At 44.1% G+C, this 21,652-nt stretch overlaps 2 protein-coding genes and 1 long non-coding RNA gene across 5 annotated transcripts in view; 1 reads left to right on the forward strand and 2 right to left on the reverse strand.

Annotated features, from left to right (window-relative positions):
• DYNC1LI2 (dynein cytoplasmic 1 light intermediate chain 2) overlaps window positions 1-9,088 on the reverse strand; it is a 33,356-nt gene extending 24,268 nt beyond the window's left edge. For both annotated transcript variants that reach the window (XM_010355166.2, XM_010355167.2), the window contains exons 1-3: window positions 8,745-9,088; window positions 8,533-8,606; window positions 6,557-6,673 (exon numbers count right to left, since the gene is read on the reverse strand). In XM_010355166.2, the coding sequence (XP_010353468.1) occupies window positions 6,557-6,673; window positions 8,533-8,606; window positions 8,745-8,851 (298 nt within the window). In that variant the 5' untranslated portion in view covers window positions 8,852-9,088. The remainder of the gene's footprint in view (window positions 1-6,556; window positions 6,674-8,532; window positions 8,607-8,744) is intronic.
• LOC115895202 lies at window positions 8,512-10,591 on the forward strand. Its single transcript, XR_004055352.1, has 3 exons — window positions 8,512-8,620; window positions 9,343-9,563; window positions 10,250-10,591. It is a non-coding gene; the product is annotated as an uncharacterized LOC115895202 (long non-coding RNA).
• A 1,952-nt stretch (window positions 10,592-12,543) lies between these two features.
• The window catches only part of TERB1 (telomere repeat binding bouquet formation protein 1), a 52,863-nt gene continuing 43,754 nt past the window's right edge, over window positions 12,544-21,652 (reverse strand). The window contains exons 16-18 of one of the 2 annotated variants that reach the window (XM_030924529.1): window positions 17,336-17,485; window positions 16,968-17,033; window positions 12,544-13,071 (exon numbers count right to left, since the gene is read on the reverse strand). In XM_030924529.1, coding sequence (XP_030780389.1) covers window positions 12,848-13,071; window positions 16,968-17,033; window positions 17,336-17,485 — 440 coding nt within the window. In that variant the 3' untranslated portion in view covers window positions 12,544-12,847. Of the gene's footprint in view, window positions 13,072-16,859; window positions 17,034-17,335; window positions 17,486-21,652 lie in introns of those variants that run through there. The other variant, XM_030924528.1, reaches the window with a different exon arrangement.

The following is a 21,652-nucleotide window of genomic DNA, read 5'->3' on the forward strand; positions in this document are numbered from 1 at the left end:
GCCTGGATGACACAGTGAGACTCTGTCTCAAAAAAAAAAGAGTGAGGGTATCTTAGCTTTCAATAAGAATCAAAAGATACTAATGTTCACTGGTCAACTGTGCCACAATCTAAATAATCCATCATTCTAAGATAACAGCAATCAGTGAAGCAGTGAGCTGTGCTGAAGAGCCTATGTTTAAACAAGCCTTTCTTATGTTGGTCACACTAAACAATGCGTTCACATACTATAAAGGATGCCAAAGAGACAGAAACTTTGTATTTAAATGTGAAGATAAAATCATCACTTACATAAATTGAGATATGAATTACCAGATGCCTGATTATATTAGGAAATTAGTAATTTTTTGTTATAATAATAGTTATGTTTTTTTTGTTTTTGTTTTTGTTTTTTTTGAGGCAGAGTCTCGCTCTGTCGCCCAGACTGGAGTGCAGTGGCCAGATCTCAGCTCACTGCAAGCTCCGCCTCCCGGGTTTACGCCATTCTCCTGCCTCAGCCTCCTGAGTAGCTGGGACTACAGGCGCCCGCCACCTCGCCCGGCTAGTTTTTGTATTTTTAGTAGAGACGGGGTTTCACCGTGTTAGCCAGGATGGTCTCGATCTCCTGACCTCGTGATCCGCCCGTCTCGGCCTCCCAAAGTGCTGGGATTACAGGCTTGAGCCACCACGCCCGGCCTTTTTTTTTTTTTTTTTGAGACAGAGTCTCGCTCTGTCGCCCAGGCTGGAGTGCAGTGGCCGGATCTCAGCTCACTGCAAGCTCCGCCTCCCGGGTTTAAGCCATTCTCCTGCCTCAGCCTCCCGAGTAGCTGGGGCTACAGGCGCCCGCCACCTCGCCCGGCTAGTTTTTTTTTTTTTGGTATTTTTTAGTAGAGACGAGGTTTCACCGTGTTAGCCAGGAGGGTCTCGATCTCCTGACCTCGTGATCCGCCCGTCTCGGCCTCCCAAAGTGCTGGGATTACAGGCTTGAGCCACCGCGCCCGGCCATAATAATAGTTATGTTTTTAAAAAATTCTTATCTTAGACATCTTTATGGCAGTGTACATAGATAAAATTTAATGTTTGAAATCTGCTTCAAAATCATCTAGTGAGAAGTAAACAAAGCAAAGAGTAAAAGTACAGCTGAAATAAAACTGATAAAGAATTGATATGTGTGTATGTATGTATTTATTTATTTTTGAGACAGGGTCTGAGACACCCAGGCTGGAGTGCAGTGGCAACTGCAGCCTCAATTTCCCGGGCTAGTGATCCGCCCACTTCAGCCTTCCAAGTAGCTGGGACCACAGGCACAAGCCACCACTCCCAGCTAATTTTTTAATTTTTTTGTAGAGATAGGGATTCCCAATGTTGCCCAAGCTTCTAGGCTCAAGCAATGATCCTGCCTTGGCCTTCTAAAGTGCTGGGATTACAGGCCTGAGCCAGTGCGCCCATTTAGAACTGGTAATTGTTGAAGCAAGGTGACAAGTACACTGTGGCTCATGATACCACTCTCTACTTTGTATGTATTTTTTGTTTTCTATTAAAATATATTCACACAAACGTGCAAGTGCTAAGATTTAATCAAACATGGTTGCAAACAAATACCAGGATGATCTAACTGCCGAAGACAATTATCCAAATTTATTCATTTATTTGAAACAGAGTCTCACTCTATCACCCAGGCTGGACTGCAGTGGCACGATCTTGGCTCACTGCAACTGCTGCCACTCCTCTCCCGCCACCCAGGTTCAAGTGATTCTCCTGCCTCAGCCTCCCAAGAAGCTGGGACTACAGGCACGTGCCACTACGCCTGGCTAATTTTTGTATTTTCAGTAGAGATGGGGTTTCACCACATTGGCCAGGCTGGTCTCAAACTCCTGACCTCAAGTCATCCGCCTGCCTCAGCCTCGCAAAGTGCTGGGATTACAGGTGTGAATCACCACACCCGGACAATTTTATAACATATTTTTAGAAATTTTCAGTTATCTTTGAGAACTTTTTTTTTTTTTTTTTTGAGATGGAGTCTCCCTCTGTCACTCAGGCTGGACTGCAGTGGTGCAAGCTCAACTCATTGCAATCTCCTAGAGCTCCGAGGCTTCAATTCTCCTGCCTCAGCTTCTGAGTAGCTGGGATTACAGGAGTGCACCACTATGCCCAACTAATTTTTGTATTTTTAGTACAGACGGGGTTTCACCATGTTGGCCGGGCTAGTCTTAAACTCCTGACCTGTGATCGCCCACCTCAGCCTTGTTGGGATTACAGGCATGAGCCACCATGCCCGGCAGAACTATTTTTTATAAAAGTACCTTGAGAACTATCATCAAAAATATTTTATTAACTATTAATACTTTTTCTTTTTGCGATCAAGTTTCGCTTTGTTGCCTAGACTGGAGTGTAGTGGTGTGCCCAAACTGGTGTAGCTCACTGCAGCCCACACCTCCCAGGTTCAGGCGATCCTCATGCTTCAGCCTCTGGAGTGGCTGGGATTACAGGTGTGTGCCACCATGACTGGCTGATTTTTGTATTTTTAGTAGAAATGGGGTTTCACCATGTTGTCCAGGCTGGTCCCGAACTCCTGGGCTCAAGGGATCCGCCTGCCTCAGCCTCACAAAGTGCTGGGATTACAGGCATGAGCCACTGCACCTGGCCTATTAGCTTCTTTTTCAACAAATACTGTAAAACCAGTCAGGCGTGGTGGCTCACGCCTGTAATCCCAGCACTTTGGGAGGCCGAGGAGGGTGGATTACTAGAGGTCAGGAGTTCGTGACCAACCTGGGCAACATGGCAAAACCCCGTCTCTACAAAAAATACAAAAATTAGCCAGGCTTGGTGGTATGTACCTGTAGTCACAGCTACTCAGGAGGCTGAGGAGAGAGGATTGCTTGAGTTCGGGAGGTGGAGGTTGCAGTGAGCCGAGATGGCACCACTGCACTCCAGACTGGATGACAGAGCCAGACCCTGTCTCAAAAAAAAGAAAAAAAGAAAGAAAAAAAAACAAAAAAATCCAATCTTCCTCTTTTAGAAAAATATACTTAAAAAAACCCCTATCTTCTATTAATTACCTTTTTTGTATAAGCAATTAATTAATATGCTATAAAAAATTTATATTCATGACTTTGTGTCAACAGTACAAAGTATCTAAATCTAGCTATACTTTCAGACTCTATTTTAGTGGCTTTAGTTTGGGTTCTGTGAATGTCTTCAAAAATACTGCTCTGTACCCAAAGTCTGTGGGTTTTAATGCCCACCCATCCACAGGCATGGTTCCTTTTTTCAGCCTCTCTCCCCACTGCCCACTACACGTAACTCACCCATGTGCTTGGAGATCACTCCATGTGTAGCATTAAACAGATGCCTGCAAAGCTGGAGGCAGGGGTCCTTTGACATGTCACATTCTACCACAAACTAGGTACAAGCCAGAGACTATTTTCTCTACCTGGGTCTGTGAAGTGTATATTTATAACTCAATCACACCACACAATAAAAAAGACTAGGGCTGGAAAATGTATAATTAACAACAGATAAGGGCAATTCTTCCATCTAACAGGAACTTGCAAGTGGGTGGCCTAAAAAAATCTAATAAATGCAGAGACCAAGAAGTTTTTAAGGTAACCTTAAAAAAATCTGTATAGAAGTTAAAATACACTTAAAGGCAAATAAATGTGGTCAGCACGATGCTCTGGCATGAAATATGCTTATGGTATCTTGAAACAGAAGAGGCTATAGAGATTCATAGATTATCTACATCATGTTTTACACTTTCAAAAGAAACAAAAGGGTACTAGAGTTATCACCATGTCTCAAGCACTGTTACACCTGATATACCCTGTCTCATTTGTATAGGCACCATTAGCCCATTCTACAAATGAGGAAACTCAAGTACAGAGTGGTTAAGTCAGTTACCCAAAGCCACACAACTACTGGCTACAGGCATGGCATTCTGAACCAGTTCTGTCTGGCTCCAAAGCCACAGCTCTTTCCACAGCAACCACACTGTCCAAAAAAGACAGGAAGCAAAAGACTGAACACATGCAAGATCCTCTGGCCAGGCTCAGCAGCCCTGTATGTACAGACTCCAGTGGGCTTAGATGGGTACCCAAATGCCTCTGTCCTTACATAAGAGACTCTACCCATACCCTCAATTTTTTTTTTTTTGAGACAGAGTCTCACTCTGTTGCCCAGGTTCGAGTGCAATGGCACAATCTCGGCTCACTGCAACCTCCGCCTACCAGGTTCAAGTGATTCGCCTGCCTCAGCCTCCTGGGTAGCTGGGATTACAAGCGTGTGCCACCATGCCTGGCTAATTTTTGTATTTTTAGTAGAAATGGGGTTTCACCATGTTGGCCAGGCTGGTCTTGAATTAACCTCAGGTGATCCGCCTGCCTCAGCCTCCCAAGTGCTCGGATTACAGGCGTGAGCCACTGCGCCCAGTCACCCATGCCCTCTACTAAACAGCTCTTGGAGATGGTAGAATCACGGTGCTGGAAAGGACCTTGGTTCAACTTTGTCATTTTAGCAATAAGGAAATGGGGGACTAGGTGGTAGGATCAGCCCTCGTTATATAATTGCCCATACATTGTAATCTCTACTGTTTAAATGAGTAAAGGCAAATATAAAGAACGTAATTTTTTTTTTTTGAGATGGAGTCTCACTTTATCACCCAGGCTGGAGTGCAGTGGTGCAATCTCGGCTCACTGCAACCTCCACCTCCTGGGTTCAAGAAATTTTCATGCCTCAGCCTCCAGAGTAGCTGGGGCTACAGGCATGTACCACCACGCCTGGCTAATGTTTTGTATTTTTAGTAGAGATGGGGGTTCACCAAGTTGACCAGGCTGGTCTTGAACTCCTGACCCCAAGTGATCCACCCGCCTCAGGTTCCCAAAGTGCTAGGATTATAGACGTGAGCCACCGTGCCCACCCTAAAGAAAGTAATTTAGTGACTACATTTTATCTTTAGGTTATACAGATAACTTTCCTACCAAAAAAACAAACCAACCAACCTAGGTACCAATGATTATTTATTTTCGAGTCACTGAAAAGATTTAACATAGGCTGGGCACAGTGGTTCTTGCCTGTAATCCCAGCACTTTGAGAGGTTGAGGCGAGCAGACTGCTTGAGCTCAGGAGTTCAAGATCAGCCTGAACAACATAGTGAAATCCCATCTGTACGAAAATTACAAAAATTAGCCGGATGTGGTGGCACACACCTATAGTCCCAGCTACTTAGGAGGCTGAAGTGGAAGGATGACCTGAGGCTGGGAGGCAGAGGTTGAAATGAGCCAAGACTGAGCCACTGCACTCCAGCCTGGGTGACAGAGTAAAACCCTGTCTCAAAAAAAAAAAAAAAAAAAAGAAAAGAAAAAAGATCTAACGTAAAATCAAAAGATTATAAAGGAGGCATTACTGAGCAGTTGTAACCCAAAACCATTACTCCAACTCACAATTACAAGAAAAAATTTTTAAATTATATGTAATCCTTATAAGAGTGTTTATCATGTGCTTTTTTTTTTTTTTTTTTTTTTTGAGACGGAGTCTCGCTCTGTCGCCCAGGCTGGAGTGCAGTGGCCGGATCTCAGCTCACTGCAAGCTCCGCCTCCCGGGTTTATGCCATTCTCCTGCCTCAGCCTCCCGAGTAGCTGGGACTACAGGCGCCCGCCACCACACCCGGCTAGTTTTTTGTATTTTTTTAGTAGAGACGGGGTTTCACCGTGTTAGCCAGGATGGTCTCGATCTCCTGACCTTGTGATCCGCCCGTCTCGGCCTCCCAAAGTGCTGGGATTACAGGCTTGAGCCACCGCGCCCGGCCTATCATGTGCTTTTAATCATTCTAAGCAGAAACTATTACTACTCACATTTTAAAGATGAGGAATTAAAGAACATTCCCACCTCTGAGAATCTATTCCTCTACCAGAAGAAACACAGAAAATGAGCATTTCTTTCATTCTTTCTTTTTTAAAAAACAGAGACGGTCTCGCTCTGTCACCCAGGCTTGAGTGGATTGATACGGACATAGCTCACTGCAGCCCCCAACTCCTGGCCTCAAGTGATCCTCCCACCTCAGCCTCCTGAGTAGCTGTGATTACGGCAGGAGTCATCAAATTCGGCAGAAATTACCATTTCTAAACTGTCACAAAGAGACTCAGGAAACTCTCCTATGAACATACGTTAAATTGTTACACTATAAACCACACCAATTTCAGATTCTCTACTAGAACCAGGCAGAGTAACAATGGTCCCCAGGACAGTCAAGCATTTCTCTCATTCAAAACTCCAAAGCTTTAAAAAATCTTTCTTACCACCTTTATGGGTAAGTGAAAATTTACCTTCAGTATCTCTTTTTAAGAGCAGGCTAGCCAGAGCAACAGCTAAGTGTCCCATTCTCCAGTTTTGCTAACATACTCTATAAAGGAAAGTGGGTTAAGTCCTGCAAAAGACATATACTTCATCTATTCTCTGTGATTACCTCTCTGAGAACCAAACAGAAAACTGAGAATGTCTGGCCATGTTGCAAGAACTGCACCCAAGGAAGCAGTCAGAGTCCTGCATACACCCCCTTACCATGGGATTAATGCTTCACTCACCATCTCGGTCCTCATCATGGACGCTGAGGTAGAGATATTCTAGGCCTCTTCCTTTTTTGCCATGCTCAGCTCCTTGTAGTTTAGTCATGAGGGTTGTTTTACCAGAACCATCTTCACCTACAAAGGATGTTTGCAAGACAAAGGTGTACTGTTTATTCTGGGCAAGGATGGGGAGGCATGACACTCAAATGACATGGAACAACTAAGAATTTCATGCAAAGTCTGCTGTTGAGGTCTCACCTGCTTTCATAAACAAAGGACTTTCCTGGAATAGTGGTTGGGAGGGTGGGGAGGAGAGGGTGGTAAAGGCAGCAAATCCCCAAATCTAAAATGACATTCTACTGCGTTATCCTTACTTCACAAGGGAAATAATGAGGCAGGTCCACAGGCCCTATCTATAATTTATAAGACATACATTTGGAGAAGTGAAAGTAAAAGGTAGGGTTAGTTTCTCACAAGATAAACTTTCACCACAAGAAAAACAAGAAATCTTTTATGATATAATTAACCTAAAAGTCCAGGTACGGTAAACTAAAAAAAGTCTGATCCTACTTCACAATGGTGAAGAATGGAAGTTATTCACTTTTGATTTTAGTACATCTCCTTCACAAGCATTCTGAAGACTAAGAAACTGACGAAAATAATTATAGACCTAGCAAAACTCTTTAGTACAATCTCAGTTAATTAATAAGCACTTCTTCATCTCCCTCCACCCTAACAACACCCCCTCCCCAGATCCTTAAACATCAAGGAGAACCATCGCCAAACATTACTAGGCACTTCTGGCATTTAATAATATGGAATTACAGAACATGAGAATTGAAAGGCAGTCAGTACACAGATCAAAGACCTCCTCTGGGTCTCCAATGCCTCTACCTTATTCAGGCCCTCTGCATACAGACCATGGTGAGTACCTATCAGTCTGACTTCAGTACCTACTCATTTTGAGCTACTGTCCCTCTGCAGGCAGTGTTCTTTCTAAAACTCAGATCTGGTGATCTTGATCCCCCACTTCTTGAAGCTCTCTAAGGGTCCAGTATTACCGACCACAGTCATTTCCTGAGGAAGGTCACACATTCTCGTCAGTAACAGTAGGAAAACTACCAAGGCAGTGATTCCCATGAGAATTGGGGGATGGAGGTGAGATAACAGGCCTTTGAGAATCAGAGAACTTCAGGAAACAGCACTAACTCTTCAGCCTTCCCACGATCTGCCCCCAACTTACCTTAGCAGCCACCAACCACAAGGCGCTTCGAGCAGTTTCCAAACCCCACACCCTCTTGTCATCTGTGTCCCTGCATACTGACACTTTTCTGCAAAATACTCAACCCCCAAATCATCCTCCTTCAACAGCTCCAAGCTGTGTGATGCTTCCACAATAATTGGCATGGATCTGTCTTCCACCGGACTGAGATTCTTGTATGGTGTTTAAGAGACGTCTATGCTGAGCCAGTGCCCAGCCCACAGGTCCCAAGCAACAAATGGACTTGCTGTGTGAATGTACCCAAACTCCCTCACTTGAGGATAGTAAGGCCAGAGGGATTAAGAGACTTGACTCAGGTAACCTAGCAGTGAGGGCTGGAGCAATGCAGGAAACGTCCCCAGTGCTGACTCTCTGTCCTCTGCAAAGTCCCTAAAACCTCGGACTATGAGGCTCAAAGAGGGCTCCCATGGCCATTTCCCCACAGCTCCAAGCCCAGGTCACCTAGTTCTCCCATCTTTTCCACCTAACCTCGTTTACTAGCTCCCCTCTCCACGATCTCAATTTGGTCCACTAGGCTCTCTAAAGACGGCAGCATCCTACCCTCGGGCGCGGGAGGTTTGGCCACACTCCAGCTGCCCGGCCAGGGCCGACGGTCCCTTTCCCGCCAGGCTGCGGGCAGGCGGCTGGCAAGGGGAAGGCGGGGATCTGTGGGAGGGGCGCCCGTCTCGCCCACCCCAGCGCCCCGGGGCAACGCCCCGCTGCCGATGCTCACCGAAGACCAGGATGTTCTTGCCGGACGGCAGCTTCGACCTGGCACGGGTGGACACTTCGCTCAGAATGGAGGACCTGCGGCGACAATGGTGAGAGTGGTCAGCCCCAGGCCAGACTGGGATGGCCCGGCTCGCGACGGCCCCTCAGTGTGTCCGACGGTCCGGCCCAGAGGCCGCGGCCTCCCCGGCCCGGCCCGACCGCCCGCGACCTCACCATAGGCTCTGGCCTTCCTCCTCCTCACTGGTCAGGTCGCCGGCGGCCGCCACCGCGGGCCCGTTGGGACCCAGCAGCAGCTTCTTCTCCACCCCCACCGGCGCCATCTTGCCAACTGCAGCCACAAAGAGGGCCCTCCCCCGGGCCCGCCGAGGACCCGCGAGGACCCCGGCCGGGCCGCCCCCCGCTCGCCGACCCCCGCGCCGCGCCGCCCGCCTACCTTGCCGCGGCGACTGCGCCACCCAGTGTGCCCTCTAGGTCTGCGATGGCCACGGGCTCCCACGGGTTGCGAGGCCGCCGAGGTGGCGCGCGACGGTCAGGCAGCCGCCGGGGCAGCCATGCGCGGGGAGGCGGTGGCAGGGGCGGACACCGTCTGGACCGAGGGCGCTCTGGCGGCCTCTGCCGGTTGAGGGGCGCAGCGCAGCGCCCCGCCAAGCTCGCGGATTCCGCTGTGCCCTCGGGGGTCGGGCAGCCGCATGACCCTAAAGCCTAGGCTTTGGGAATGAGACTGATGCACACAAAAGCGCAATTTATCTGGAGCTCACTATGTGCCAGAGTCACACATTAGCTCACTGAATTTTATCTAACCCTTTCACAGATGAGGAACCTGAAGCTCAAAATTTAAGAAACCCACCTAAGGACCCAAGGCTAGAAAATAACATTCGATACTTCTAATTTATTCGCCAACCCTGGACTATTATATCATCAACTTGGCCTAACCCTACTCAAACCCTGCATTGAAAGACCAGCCTTAAGCAAGACGCCAGAATCCTCGTAAATATCCTGCTTTTCCCCTTCCTCCTCGGAAGACTAAAGACTGTGAGTTAGTGCTCTTGACCGCAGTGCATAAATACACTTGGCTTTGCTTTATTAACATGCTTTTTAAAATGTTTTCAGGGAGCCAGCATTTCACACCAGAAGAGGAGCCCTTAATTTCCTTGGGGGCCAGGTGGCAGGTGCAGAGTGGGGAGGAAAACAAAAGGAAAGGGGATGGAAAAGGGAAAGAGCGGAGAGTAACCGAAAGAAAAACATACATTCCATTATCAAGCTTAATTTTAGGTGTGGCCTCTACTTGAGGGCTCTTGCCATTCTCTATGGAAACAGGCTAAGAAGACATTTCTAAATATCACAAGGAAGTGGAATATGGCAGAAAAGCACCACCTGAGTGGGTTTCATATGAGTAGGATTGTGATCCTGACGCCAAAAATCTGGCAGCATGAATTACGGGATAAAACAAATGGGCATATCATCTGCCAAACTGGATGTAAGGTTTAAACAAGACAATGAGAGTGAAAACCCACTGAGTTCCTCCCTTGAAAATCTGGGAAAATCAGGCAAAGTGCCAGAAGTCCTAAAAGGGCAAGCAGTGCTGAATTTTCACAGGACAGAAGATGGAGTTGAAAATTACAGTCCAGTGAGCTTAATCAGCACTAAGTGAAATTTTGTGATTAGACACTAAAGGAAAAGAGAGTACCAGATTTACACAGTATCTTTCTTTTTTGCAGGAGTACCAGGTAGGCGGATGCTGCAGATACAGCAAATGCAGATTTCAACAGGGCATTTGACAATTCACATCTTAGATGCGAAAGTGAAATCAATGCCGGATGATAGCATTGAGGCTTATTAAAGACTAGCCCAGAGGTGCCTGATGAAGAGGAGGGACCAGCAGAAGAGTCTGCTAGGGGCCTGCCCAAACCTCCTGCCCTGGCCAGCCAATTCAGGGTGCCATCAGTGACTTGGATAAGAATACAGCAGCAGTAATGGAAGTTGTGGATGACCTGAAGCAGGAAGGGTTGCCTTATCTACTGCTTGACAAACTGAGCAGAGACTAAATCTAAAAAGATGAAATTTAGTAGGAACTTTTTTTTTTTTTTTTTTTTTTTTTTTTTTTTTTTTTTTTTTTTTGAGACAGAGTCTCGCTCTGTCGCCCAGGCTGGAGTGCAGTGGCCAGATCTCAGCTCACTGCAAGCTCCGCCTCCCGGGTTCCCGCCATTCTCCTGCCTCAGCCTCCCGAGTAGCTGGGACTACAGGCGCCTGCCACCTCGCCCGGCTAGGTTTTTTTTTTGTATTTTTTTAGTAGAGACGGGGTTTCACCGTGTTAGCCAGGATGGTCTCGATCTGCTGACCTCGTGATCCGCCCGTCTCGGCCTCCCAAAGTGCTGGGAGTACAGGCTTGAGCCACCGCGCCCGGCCTAGTAGGAACTATTAAAGTCCTGTGGAAAGGTTTAACAAAAAAGCATAGGAAGGCCAGGTGCAGTGGCTCACACCTGTAATCCTGGCACTTTGAGAGGCCGAGGCTGGCGAATCACTTGAGGTCAGGAGTTCCAGACCAGCCTGGCCAACATGGCAAAACCCCATCTCTACTAAAAATACAAAAAAAAAAAAAAAAAAAAAAGCCAGGAATGGTGGTATGCACCTTTAATCCCAGCTACTTGGGAGGCTGAAGCACGATAATTGCTTGAACCCAGGAGACAGAGGCTCCAGTGAGCTGAGACTGCACCACTGCACTCTAGCCTGGGCAAGAGAGTAAGACTCTGTCAAATAAAGTAAAATTAAATTTAAAAATGCATAGGAATAGGATAGGAAATTATTTAAAATAAAAATTATAATCTAAACGTCATTCAGTAACTATAATCTAAGAGTTGGTCATGTAGAATGACAAGAAGCATCTTAGGGTAGAACCCATAAAACCTCACTGATGCTAATAAAGAAGCTAGCCCCCCATGCAAGTCAGGCTGGATTTCTTACGGTGACATTTCTGGACACATTTTGCAAAGACAGAGTTATCCAGTGTCAGTGACTAAACTCCTAAGGGGATAAGACATTGTTCTGCTGCAACATGAAGTAACTAGGGCTCATCAATATGAAGGATAAAGACATAGAGTGAGAAGAAGGGAAAGTGTAGACACTTCTGAAAAGCTAAAGCAAATAAACATACACTACAAAGAAGTGAACCTGACTATACAATGTGGAAGTATTCAAAGCACTGCATAATTAGTCTTTAGAAGAAGAAATTTTTTTTCTCTCTAGGATACTACAGTAAACAATAGAAGAGGTAACTTTTTTTTTTTTTTTTTTTTTTTGAGACGGAGTCTCGCTCTGTCGCCCAGGCTGGAGTGCAGTGGCCAGATCTCAGCTCACTGCAAGCTCCGCCTCCCAGGTTCACGCCATTTTCCTGCCTCAGCCTCCGGAGTAGCTGGGACTACAGGCGCCCACCACCTCGCCCGGCTAGTTTTTTGTATTTTTTAGTAGAGACGGGGTTTCACCGTGTTAGCCAGGATGGTCTCGATCTGCTGACCTCGTGATCCGCCCGTCTCGGCCTCCCAAAGTGCTGGGATTACAGGCTTGAGCCACCGCGCCCGGCCAGAAGAGGTAACTTTTTTAAGAGACAGGGTCTAGTTCTCTAGTCCAGGCTAGAGTACGGTGGAACACTCATAGCTAACTACAACCTCGAACTCCTGGGCTCAAGTGATCCTCCCACCTCAGCCTCTCAAGTAGCTAGGACCACAGGGGCATGCCATCGCATCCAGCTAATTTTTAAATTTTTTGTAAAGAAGGGGGTCTCACTATGTTGCCCAGGCTGGTCTTAAACTCCTTGCCTCAAGTGATCCTCCCACACTGGCCTCCCAAAGTGGGAGATTACAAATATGAGCCACCACCACAGCCAAGGAAACGTTTTAATTAACAAAATGTCAAATATTGATTCAGTGTGTGGGAACCTTAAACAGCTTGGGGAACTATTCTTTCTGAATTCTAGGGAGGGACTTTTGTGCCGTATAAAAATACTAAAATCCAAATGTCTCACATAGTATTTAATGCAATGTCAAATAACGTTTAAAGGCTGGTAATTCTTTTCTCTATGTCATTTAAGCTTAAGGAAAAATAAAAGCATATTCCTAAACAAGTGTTTGATCTTACGAAGGAATTTTATCTTACTAATCTGTACACTGGAGATATATTTGCTTTATAAATCATTGTAATAACTTGATGAGTTTCAGCATCACAAAAACTGTTTAATGAAAACTGTATCCTCATTTCTACATTCCTTCTCATGAGAGTTTAGAAAAATACTTTAAATGTTGTATCTTTCAAGGCACTGTATTTTAAAAATCCAAACTAAAGTGACAGTCTTCTTCCAAAGAAGAAGCTGCACACATGGGGCTTTTGGTCAGCTTGCGGTATTTGTGAGCAAGGTCCACAGCCTTCCGTCCTTGCTGAAAGGGGAAAGACCACAAAATTGAATTCCAGTGATTTCCCATTTTCTTAACTCCATTGAAAAGGTAATTTACTTCTTCTTCAGTAAAGTTTTTGCGAACTCTTCTTTTTTCTGTAATTAGGATTGTAGAATATATTAGTATTTCCTGAACAAAGGTCCTGAGATGCAAATAGGTGCTTATTTGGATATGCTTACCTTATACCTAAGGATATAGAGAAATGCCAGGGCTTCTCATCATGTGGTAACCCACTTCAATTTTAAAAACCTGAGTGCCTAATATTAAGCTAGTTGCTATCACTGTGACTTCTGCAGTAATTATAACTTAATTGATAGTACTAATACAGTATCTTCCAATCAAGAAACAACAGTTTATAAACTTTTTTTTTTTTTTGAGGCGGAGTCTCGCTCTGTCGCCCAGGCTGGAGTGCAGTGGCCGGATCTCAGCTCACTGCAAGCTCCGCCTCCCGGATTTACGCCATTCTCCTGCCTCAGCCTCCCGAGTAGCTGGGACTACAGGCGCCCGCCACCTCGCCAGGCTAGTTTTTGTATTTTTTTAGTAGAGACGAGGTTTCACCGTGTCAGCCAGGATGGTCTCGATCTCCTGACCTCGTGATCCGCCCGTCTCAGCCTCCCAAAGTGCTGGGATTACAGGCTTGAGCCACCGCGCCCGGCCACATTTGATTGTTAATTCAACATTCCTGTGAGGACAGTTAACAAACATCTTACCGGCCAGGCACGGTGGCTCACACCTGTAATCCTAGCACTTTGGGAGGCTTAGGCAGGTGGATTACTTGAGGTCAGAAGTTCGAGACCAGCCTGGGTCAACATGGCAAAACCCTGTCTCTACCAAAAATACAAAAAGTAGCCAGGCATGGTGGCGCATGACTGTAGTCCCAGCTTCTCAGGAGGCTGAGGCACAAGAATTGCTTAAACCCAGGAGGCAGAGGTTGCAGTGAGCTGAGATCGTGCCACTGCATTCCAGCCTGGGTAACAGAGCAAGACTATCTCAAAATAAAAAAAGTAATAATAAAAAACAGCTTGCATATCTTACAGTCTTCCCAAAGGGCTCCATAACTTGATAGAATAGAAAAGAATATCAACACTTGTTACTTTAAATATTAAGTTTGATAATATTTTTAAGAATAAGGGTCTTTTGAAATTTGCTTTTAAAAACACATGGTCAGCTAGATCAAAACTCAAAATATAGGCTGCACAATGGGGAAGGAAGTTTTTAACTATCTGGTTTTTAAGGAATACTTTCTATAAAGAAAGAATATACAGTTGATATCTGTAAACAAATATTTTCTGGTGATGATTACTAGGAAATAGTTTTCTTTAAGCTTTTTCATTCATTATTATCCCATGTTATCATTGTAGGTAGATGCTAGTGAGGAGTTTTTTGTATTTCCACTTGAGGCTGTTATTTACTTTCGTAGTACTGGGTGCAGCTGTCCTGAGTCACCCTTAGAAAATCTTGTCCTTGCAGGCCAAGACAGCCATTTGTTTACCTATTCTAAGAGCCATAGCAGACCTTTTAAAACAGATGAGAAAAATCTTCCCAGCAGAAGGTTATCAGTGTAAACAATGTCTGATTATTGCTTAATAGTATTATTTAGAATGTAAGCTCCATGAGGGCAGCAATTTTAATCTATTTTATTCACCATTGTATCCCCAGTGCTTAGAATAGTATCTGACACACAGTAGTAGTCAATAAATACTTGTTGAGAGAACAAAATTATTGGTAAAACTATCTCAAAACTTATCAGTGAAATTACTCCTTCATTTTGGGTGTACTGGAAAACTGTGGCTATCCAAGAAATAGGTTTCAACTTCCCTTGTTAAATGATTTGAACTCATAATAATCAGGACTAGACTGGTTACTATAACTTTCAGGATATTGAGCCCGGGAGCTGATCATGTAAAGCCCCACTTTTCCATTGTGGCTGCCATCTCCCTGACTTTTATACTTACCATCTGTGCCCAAATCCTCAAAGATTCCTACAGCAGAGTACTAAGCAGCCTGGAAGAAGGAAGCAGCTCTCTACACACCAAGCTCCCCACTCTGTGACTTATTTAGTCTTAATATTAGGTATTAGGGAAGAGTAAGGGAAAATGGGCAAGAGGACTTAATTCTAAGGACTCTTTATTTTTCAAGCCCTCTCAAAACACCAATCCATCCTAAAATAGAGGCTTGGGGAAATCTATAAATGCTTAGTACAGTGGTCCCTTCTCAGAAGAATGGGCTCAAATTTGAGTATAAAGTACAATTAAATGAATAGTAGTGAGTGTCCTAAAAAAAGGTAAATTTATTAAGAGGGGAAAAAAATGGCAACACACCAAATATTCCTGGCCTACTTGTGAAAGAGATGTAAGAATCACTACTTTCTCAAGATTCCTTTCTAAATACTAAAAAGTAGGCCAGATTATTTGGTTTTAGCTAAAGCAAGTTTTACCTACCAAAAAAAAAGTATGTTTTTTTCTGAGCTCAATGTCACTTAATAGTATATAGGACCCCTGTATATAATCATTGTATAACCATTATGCACATTTCATGAAGTTCTGCAAATTATTTTACTATGCAAATAGATTATAGCATATTTTTTGTTGTTACATACTTGCTTTGAAGACATGTTGTTGAAAAACACCTATTATTAATTTGATGCCAAGCCCTTGTCAAGAACAAGGTCTCCAAGTGCATGATGTTTCTATGAAAAAAATACCCATTTTCTAATCATTACTACAGAAAACACTACTTCAGAAAGTGGGCTCCTCTGTAGTGGTACTATACTTAATTATAATTTGCATGCAGAACTTTTAATCTAGAAAAAGAATCAGATATAAAAAGCAAATTTGAAATTTCCTTGAAAGTTCTGGCAGTGAAAATAGCCAAATAAATATATGTGGCAAAATGCTTCCTGAATGTATCACGTTCAAATGTCTAAATAACTAAGTGGCTCTATAGATGTTACTAATTAATATATCCAACCTATTTTAGTCTGCAGGTATTAACTCCACATGAATAAAAGAAAATGATAATGTTATTTAAGCTTCTGATAAATCCGAAATGGTGATCAATGCGAAATGTTAACCCTATAGTTAAATTGAAATTCCCATAAATAAACTAATTGTTTAAGAGACATTTTTATTTTTTAAGCAGAGTTTTAAGGTTTATACTATTTGTCTCTTCAATTTTTATTGTTTCAAGCACTATAGTTATGAAAAAAACCTCCTGCAAAGTCTCTCTGAAGCACTTGTGCATAATAATTTTGTTCTTAAAATAAAAACGTGAGGATAGAATAAGGGCTTCTGGAGAATGACTTTTTGAATCTAAGTTCTGCTACTTACCAACTATTAATAATTATGCCTTACAATAGGAGCAAATTAGTATCTAACTTACAATATTACTATAGGAACTAAAGGAAATAATATCTATACACCATCTAACACCTAGCAGGTGCTTAATAAATGTTAGTATCCTCCTGCTCCTTCCCCTGCTGGCAGGCAATGAGTGAGCAAGCAACATGAAGGGAAGAGGAAAGTCTCTTTTATTAGGTCTGACCTTCATCAGAGGCAAGGTTTATCATTTAAGATCCGTTAATAATGAGACTGAGAACAACCACTCAGCTGTTCTCTTCTTTCTCAGGAATATATGAAATTTAAGTTCATTTAAAAATTAAATATATTCAGCCAGGTGCAATGGCTCATGCCTGTAATCTCAGCACGTTGGGAGGCCAAGGCGGGCGGATCACTTGAGGTCAGGAGTCTGAGACCAGCCTGGCCAACATGGTGAAACCCCATCTCTACTAAAAATACACAAACTAGCAGGGCGTGGTGGCACATGTCTGTAATCCCAGCTACTCAGGAGGCTGAGGCAGGAGAGTCACTTGAACCTGGGAGGCGGAGGCTGCAGTGAGCAGAGATTGCTCCGCTGCACTCCAGCCTGGGTGACAGAGCCAGACCCTGTCTCAAGAAGAAAAAAAAAAAAGAACTAAATTAAATATATTCACTTATTCTTCCAGGGGTAGTAGATTCATTTCTGAGTTGTTGTCTTCTACGTGGGGTCAGCAGAATTTCTGAAAAATATGGAAAACATTTAGGACACTTAGCATATCAATCTGAGTAATAGCATATCAATTCCATTAGTATATTTCCTTTATTCCCCCGTCTAGTGGGAATACTTAGATAGATTAGGAAGAATTTTTAAACTAACAGTCTAAGACTACTCCCTGGGTACATCTTGAATTACTGGTTGCTTAGAGACAGATTTTCTTTTTAAGATTATTTTACCCTCTAGTTTTTGATATATTTAATGCTTTAGATAATAGTTCAGAAGGTATAGCCATAATTACAGTTTTAAAGCTGCTGAATTAATTACTTTTGTTACAGATAAGTAATTTCCTTAGTTCACTTTTATATCTGTCTTCAGCTTCCACAATGACTTTGTGACGATCACATTGGTATGGGCAAGAGTGCAAGAGCTTGCTAAAGTTTCGGCTATTCAGGGATTTTTCTACTGCTATGCAACCTAAAAGAAAACAAATTCAAGTTATGTGTAGATGTCATAAAATATCTAGTAACAAATCTATGAAAGCAAATATCTATATGATGGTAACTGAAGTAAAATCAGGAACTATAAACACCTCAAAAAGCTCAAAATCATGTGAAGGAGTAAAGACAACAAATACAACAGAGTGAAATAAGTGCTGGGAGGGAGGTATGGACAGACAGTTATGATGCTTTAGAAAAAGAGCATCTAGGCTGGGCACGGTGGCTCACGCCTGTAATCCCAGCACTTTGGGAGGCCAAGGTGGGTGGATCACGAGGTCAGGAGTTCAAGACCAACCTGGCCAATATGGTGAAAGCCCGTCTCTACTAAAAATACAAAAATTAGCTGGGCATGGTGGCATGCACCTGTAGTCCCAGCTGCTTGGGAGGCTGGGGCAGGAGAATCACTTGAATCCAGGAGGTGGAGATTGCAGTGTGCCAAGACTGCACCACTGCACTCCAGCCTGGGCGACAGAGCAAGACTGTCTCAAAATAAAAATAAAAATAAAGAAAGACAAGAAAAGGAAAAGAGTATCTAGGCTGTGCGCAGTGGCTCACACCTGTAATCCCATCACTTTGGGAGACCGAGGTGGGCTGATCACAAGGTCAGGGGTTCAAGACCAGCCTGGCCAATATGGTGAAACCCTGTCTCTACTCAAAGTACAAAAAGTAGCCATGCATGATGGCAGGTGCCTGTAATCCCAGCTACTTGGGAGGCTGAGGTGGGAGAATCACTTGAACCTGGAAGGCAGAGGTTGCAGTGAGCCGAGATCATACCATTGCACTCGAGCCTGGGTGACAGAGCAAGACTCTCTCAAAAAAAAAAAGGAAAGGAAAAAGAAAAAGCATCTAGGGCTGAGAGTGGTGGCTTATGCCTGTAATCCCAGCACTTTGGGAGGCCAAGGTGGGAGGATCACTTGGGCTCAAGAGTTCAAGACCATCCTGGGCAACATAGTAAGACCCTGTCCCTACCAAAAAAAAAAACAAAAACAAAAACCAAAAACCAAAAAAATTAGCCGGGCGTGGTGGCACACATTTGTAGTCCTAGCTACTTAAGAGGTTGAGGCAGGAGAATCCCTTGAGACCTGGAGTTCAAGGCTGCAGTGAGCCACGATCACGCTATTACACAGAATAAGACCCTGTCTCTTAAAAAAAAAAAAAAAAGGTTGGGCTGGACGACCCATGCCTGTAATCCCAGCACTTTGGGAGACCTATGCAGGCAGATCATGAGGTCAGGAGATGGAGGCCATCCTGGCCAACATGGTGAAACCCGGTCTCTACTAAAAATACAAAAATTAACTGAGTGTATTAGTGCGCCCCTGTAACCCCAGCTACTAGGGAGGCTGAGGCAGGAGAATCGCTTGAACTCAGGAGGCAGAGATTGCAGTGAGCCGAGTTCACGCCACTGCACTCCAGCCTGGCGATAGAGTGAGACTGTCTCAAAAAAAAAAAAAGAAAAAGGAATCTATTTTGTCTGGTTTTGAGCAAGAGTCACTGTTAAGGGAAGATATCCAAAAGAAGTGATCCTTAAGCTCAGTCATCTTTTTTGTTTTTAACATTATGTAAAATTTCAAACACTGAACTCCCATGTATCCATCATCCAGCTTCAATAATTATTAACTCATGGCTAATCATGTTTTATTTATACCTCTACCTACTCAGCTCTGTCCCCATGTATACACTGGATTATGACACTTATAATTTACATTAAAGTATCATTTCATCTGTAAATACTTCACATGCATCCTTAACAGATAAGGATTTTTTTTTTTTTTTCCTGCGACAGGGTCTCCCTGTCACCCAGGCTAGAGTGCAGTGCTATGATCACAGCTCACTTTTAGCCCAGGCTGGAGTGCAGTGGTATGATCACAGCTCACTTTTAGCCCTGACCTCCACCACGCCTGGCTAATTTTTTATTTTTTGTAGACATAGGGTCTCCTTATATTCCCAGGGCTGGTCTCAAACTCCTGGGCTTAAGTAATCCTCTCACCTCGGCCTCCCAAAGTGCTGGGATTACAGGTGTGAGCCACTGCACCCAGCCAGGATGTTTTTTTCTGAGATTGTGTCTCACTCTGTCACCCAGGGTGGAATGCAGTGGCATGATCTCAGCTCACTACAACCTTAACCTCCTGGGCTCGAGCAATCCTCCCACCTCAGCCTCCCAAGTAGCTGGGACTACAGGCATGCAACACCACACTCAGCTAATTTTTGTATTTTTTTTTAGAGATGGGTTTCACTATGTTGCCCAGGCTATTCTCGAATTCCTGGGCTCAAATGATCCACCTGCCTCAGCCTACCAAAGTGCTGGGCTATAGGTATGAGCCATCACCACGCCTGGCCAGGACTCTTTTTTGTAAACACATAAAACTATTATGACACCTAAAAAATCATGCTTAATATAACCTAATATCTAGTGTTCAATTTTCCTCATCAATTCAAAAATTTCTTTTGAAAGTTAGTTGTTGGAATCATGATCCAAATAAGATCCACCATTACCTTTTTTTTTTTTTTTTGAGACAGGGTCTCACTATGTTGCTCAGGCTGGACTTGAACTCCTGGGCTCAAGCAATCCTCCCACCTCAGCCTCCCATGCAGCTGGAACTACAGACACACACACCACTGTGCCTGACTTACATTCGGTTAACATATGTCAAGGTGCTTTTAATCTATCAGTTCCCCTCTCTTCCTTGTCATTTACTTATTGAAGATACTAGGTCATTTGTACTATAGTTTCTCAAAGGCTAAGTTTTGCTGATTGCATCCTAGTCGTGTCCTTTAAAATGTTGTTGTGTGTCCTATAAACTAGTAATTAAATCTAAATGATTGGTCAGATTCAGGTTCAAGTGTTTTTACTAGAATTCCATGCAGGTAGTATTGTATGTTTCTTACTGTATCATATTAAGAGATATATATTGTCTGTCTCTCTTTTTTTTTTTATTTATATTTTTTAATTTTTTTTTGAGATGGAGTCTCGCTCTGTCACCCAGGCTGGAGTGCTGTGGCCGGATCTCAGCTCACTGCAAGCTCCGCCTCCCGGGTTCACGCCATTCTCCCGCCTCAGCCTCCCGAGTAGCTGGGACTACAGGCGCCCGCCACCACACCCGGCTAGTTTTTTGCAGTTTTTAGTAGAGACGGGGTTTCACCGTGTTAGCCAGGATGGTCTCGATCTCCTGACCTCGTGATCCGCCCGTCTCGGCCTCCCAAAGTGCTGGGATTACAGGCTTGAGCCACCGCGCCCAGCCTCTCTCTTTTTTTTTTTTTAAATTGTAATTGGGCAGCCTCTTGAGCCAATAGGGTTAGACAAACTTCTTCTTTTCTTAAATATTAAGAAAGATCAGCAGCAAACCACCATGGCACATGTTTACATATGTGACAAACCTTTACATCCTGCACATGTATCCCTGAACTTTTTTTTTGAGACGGAGTCTTGCTCTGTCACCCGGTCTGGAGTGCAGTGGCCGGATCTCAGCTCACTGCAAGCTCCGCCTCCCGGGTTCACGCTATTCTCCTACCTCAGCCTCCCGAGTAGCTGGGACTACAGGCGCCCACCACCTCGCCCGGCTAGTTTTTTGTATTTTTAGTAGAGATGGGGTTTCACCGTGTTAGCCAGGATGGTCTCGATCTCCTGACCTCGTGATCCGCCCGTCTCGGCCTCCCAAAGTGCTGGGATTACAGGCTTGAGCCACCGCGCCCGGCCTGGAAAAACATTTTTTAAAAAAAGATAGATTGGTAGGTTCAGGTAATGTCAGCCATGTCTGTCCATTATAAAATTCTCCATCAGTTTGTCACCTAATTGTATTAGTGGCTCATTCCTAAAGGACTAGAAGTTGGCCATGCAGATAGTTGGCTGAGATGAAGACATTTCAGTGCAATAAAGATGTGCAAAACCATTGAAGTGTGAAAAAGCATAGTGTTCAGAGAATCATGGACACTCTAATATGGCTAGAGTACAGAGAAGTGCAGGAGAAAAGGTGGGGCTGGGGAGGGTTGCAGGGAACCAGACCAAGAAGAATCTTGAAAGTCGTGCTAAGGAATTTTAACTCTCTTCAAGGCAACAGGGAGGAACATAGAAATAAAAGCAGGAAGATGACACAATTTCACTTGTCTTGTAGAAACGGCACCTGAAGGCAAGAGGATCAGTTGAGAG

Source organism: Rhinopithecus roxellana, chromosome 20, assembly GCF_007565055.1.
Source record: "Rhinopithecus roxellana isolate Shanxi Qingling chromosome 20, ASM756505v1, whole genome shotgun sequence".
Lineage (NCBI taxonomy): Eukaryota > Metazoa > Chordata > Mammalia > Primates > Cercopithecidae > Rhinopithecus > Rhinopithecus roxellana.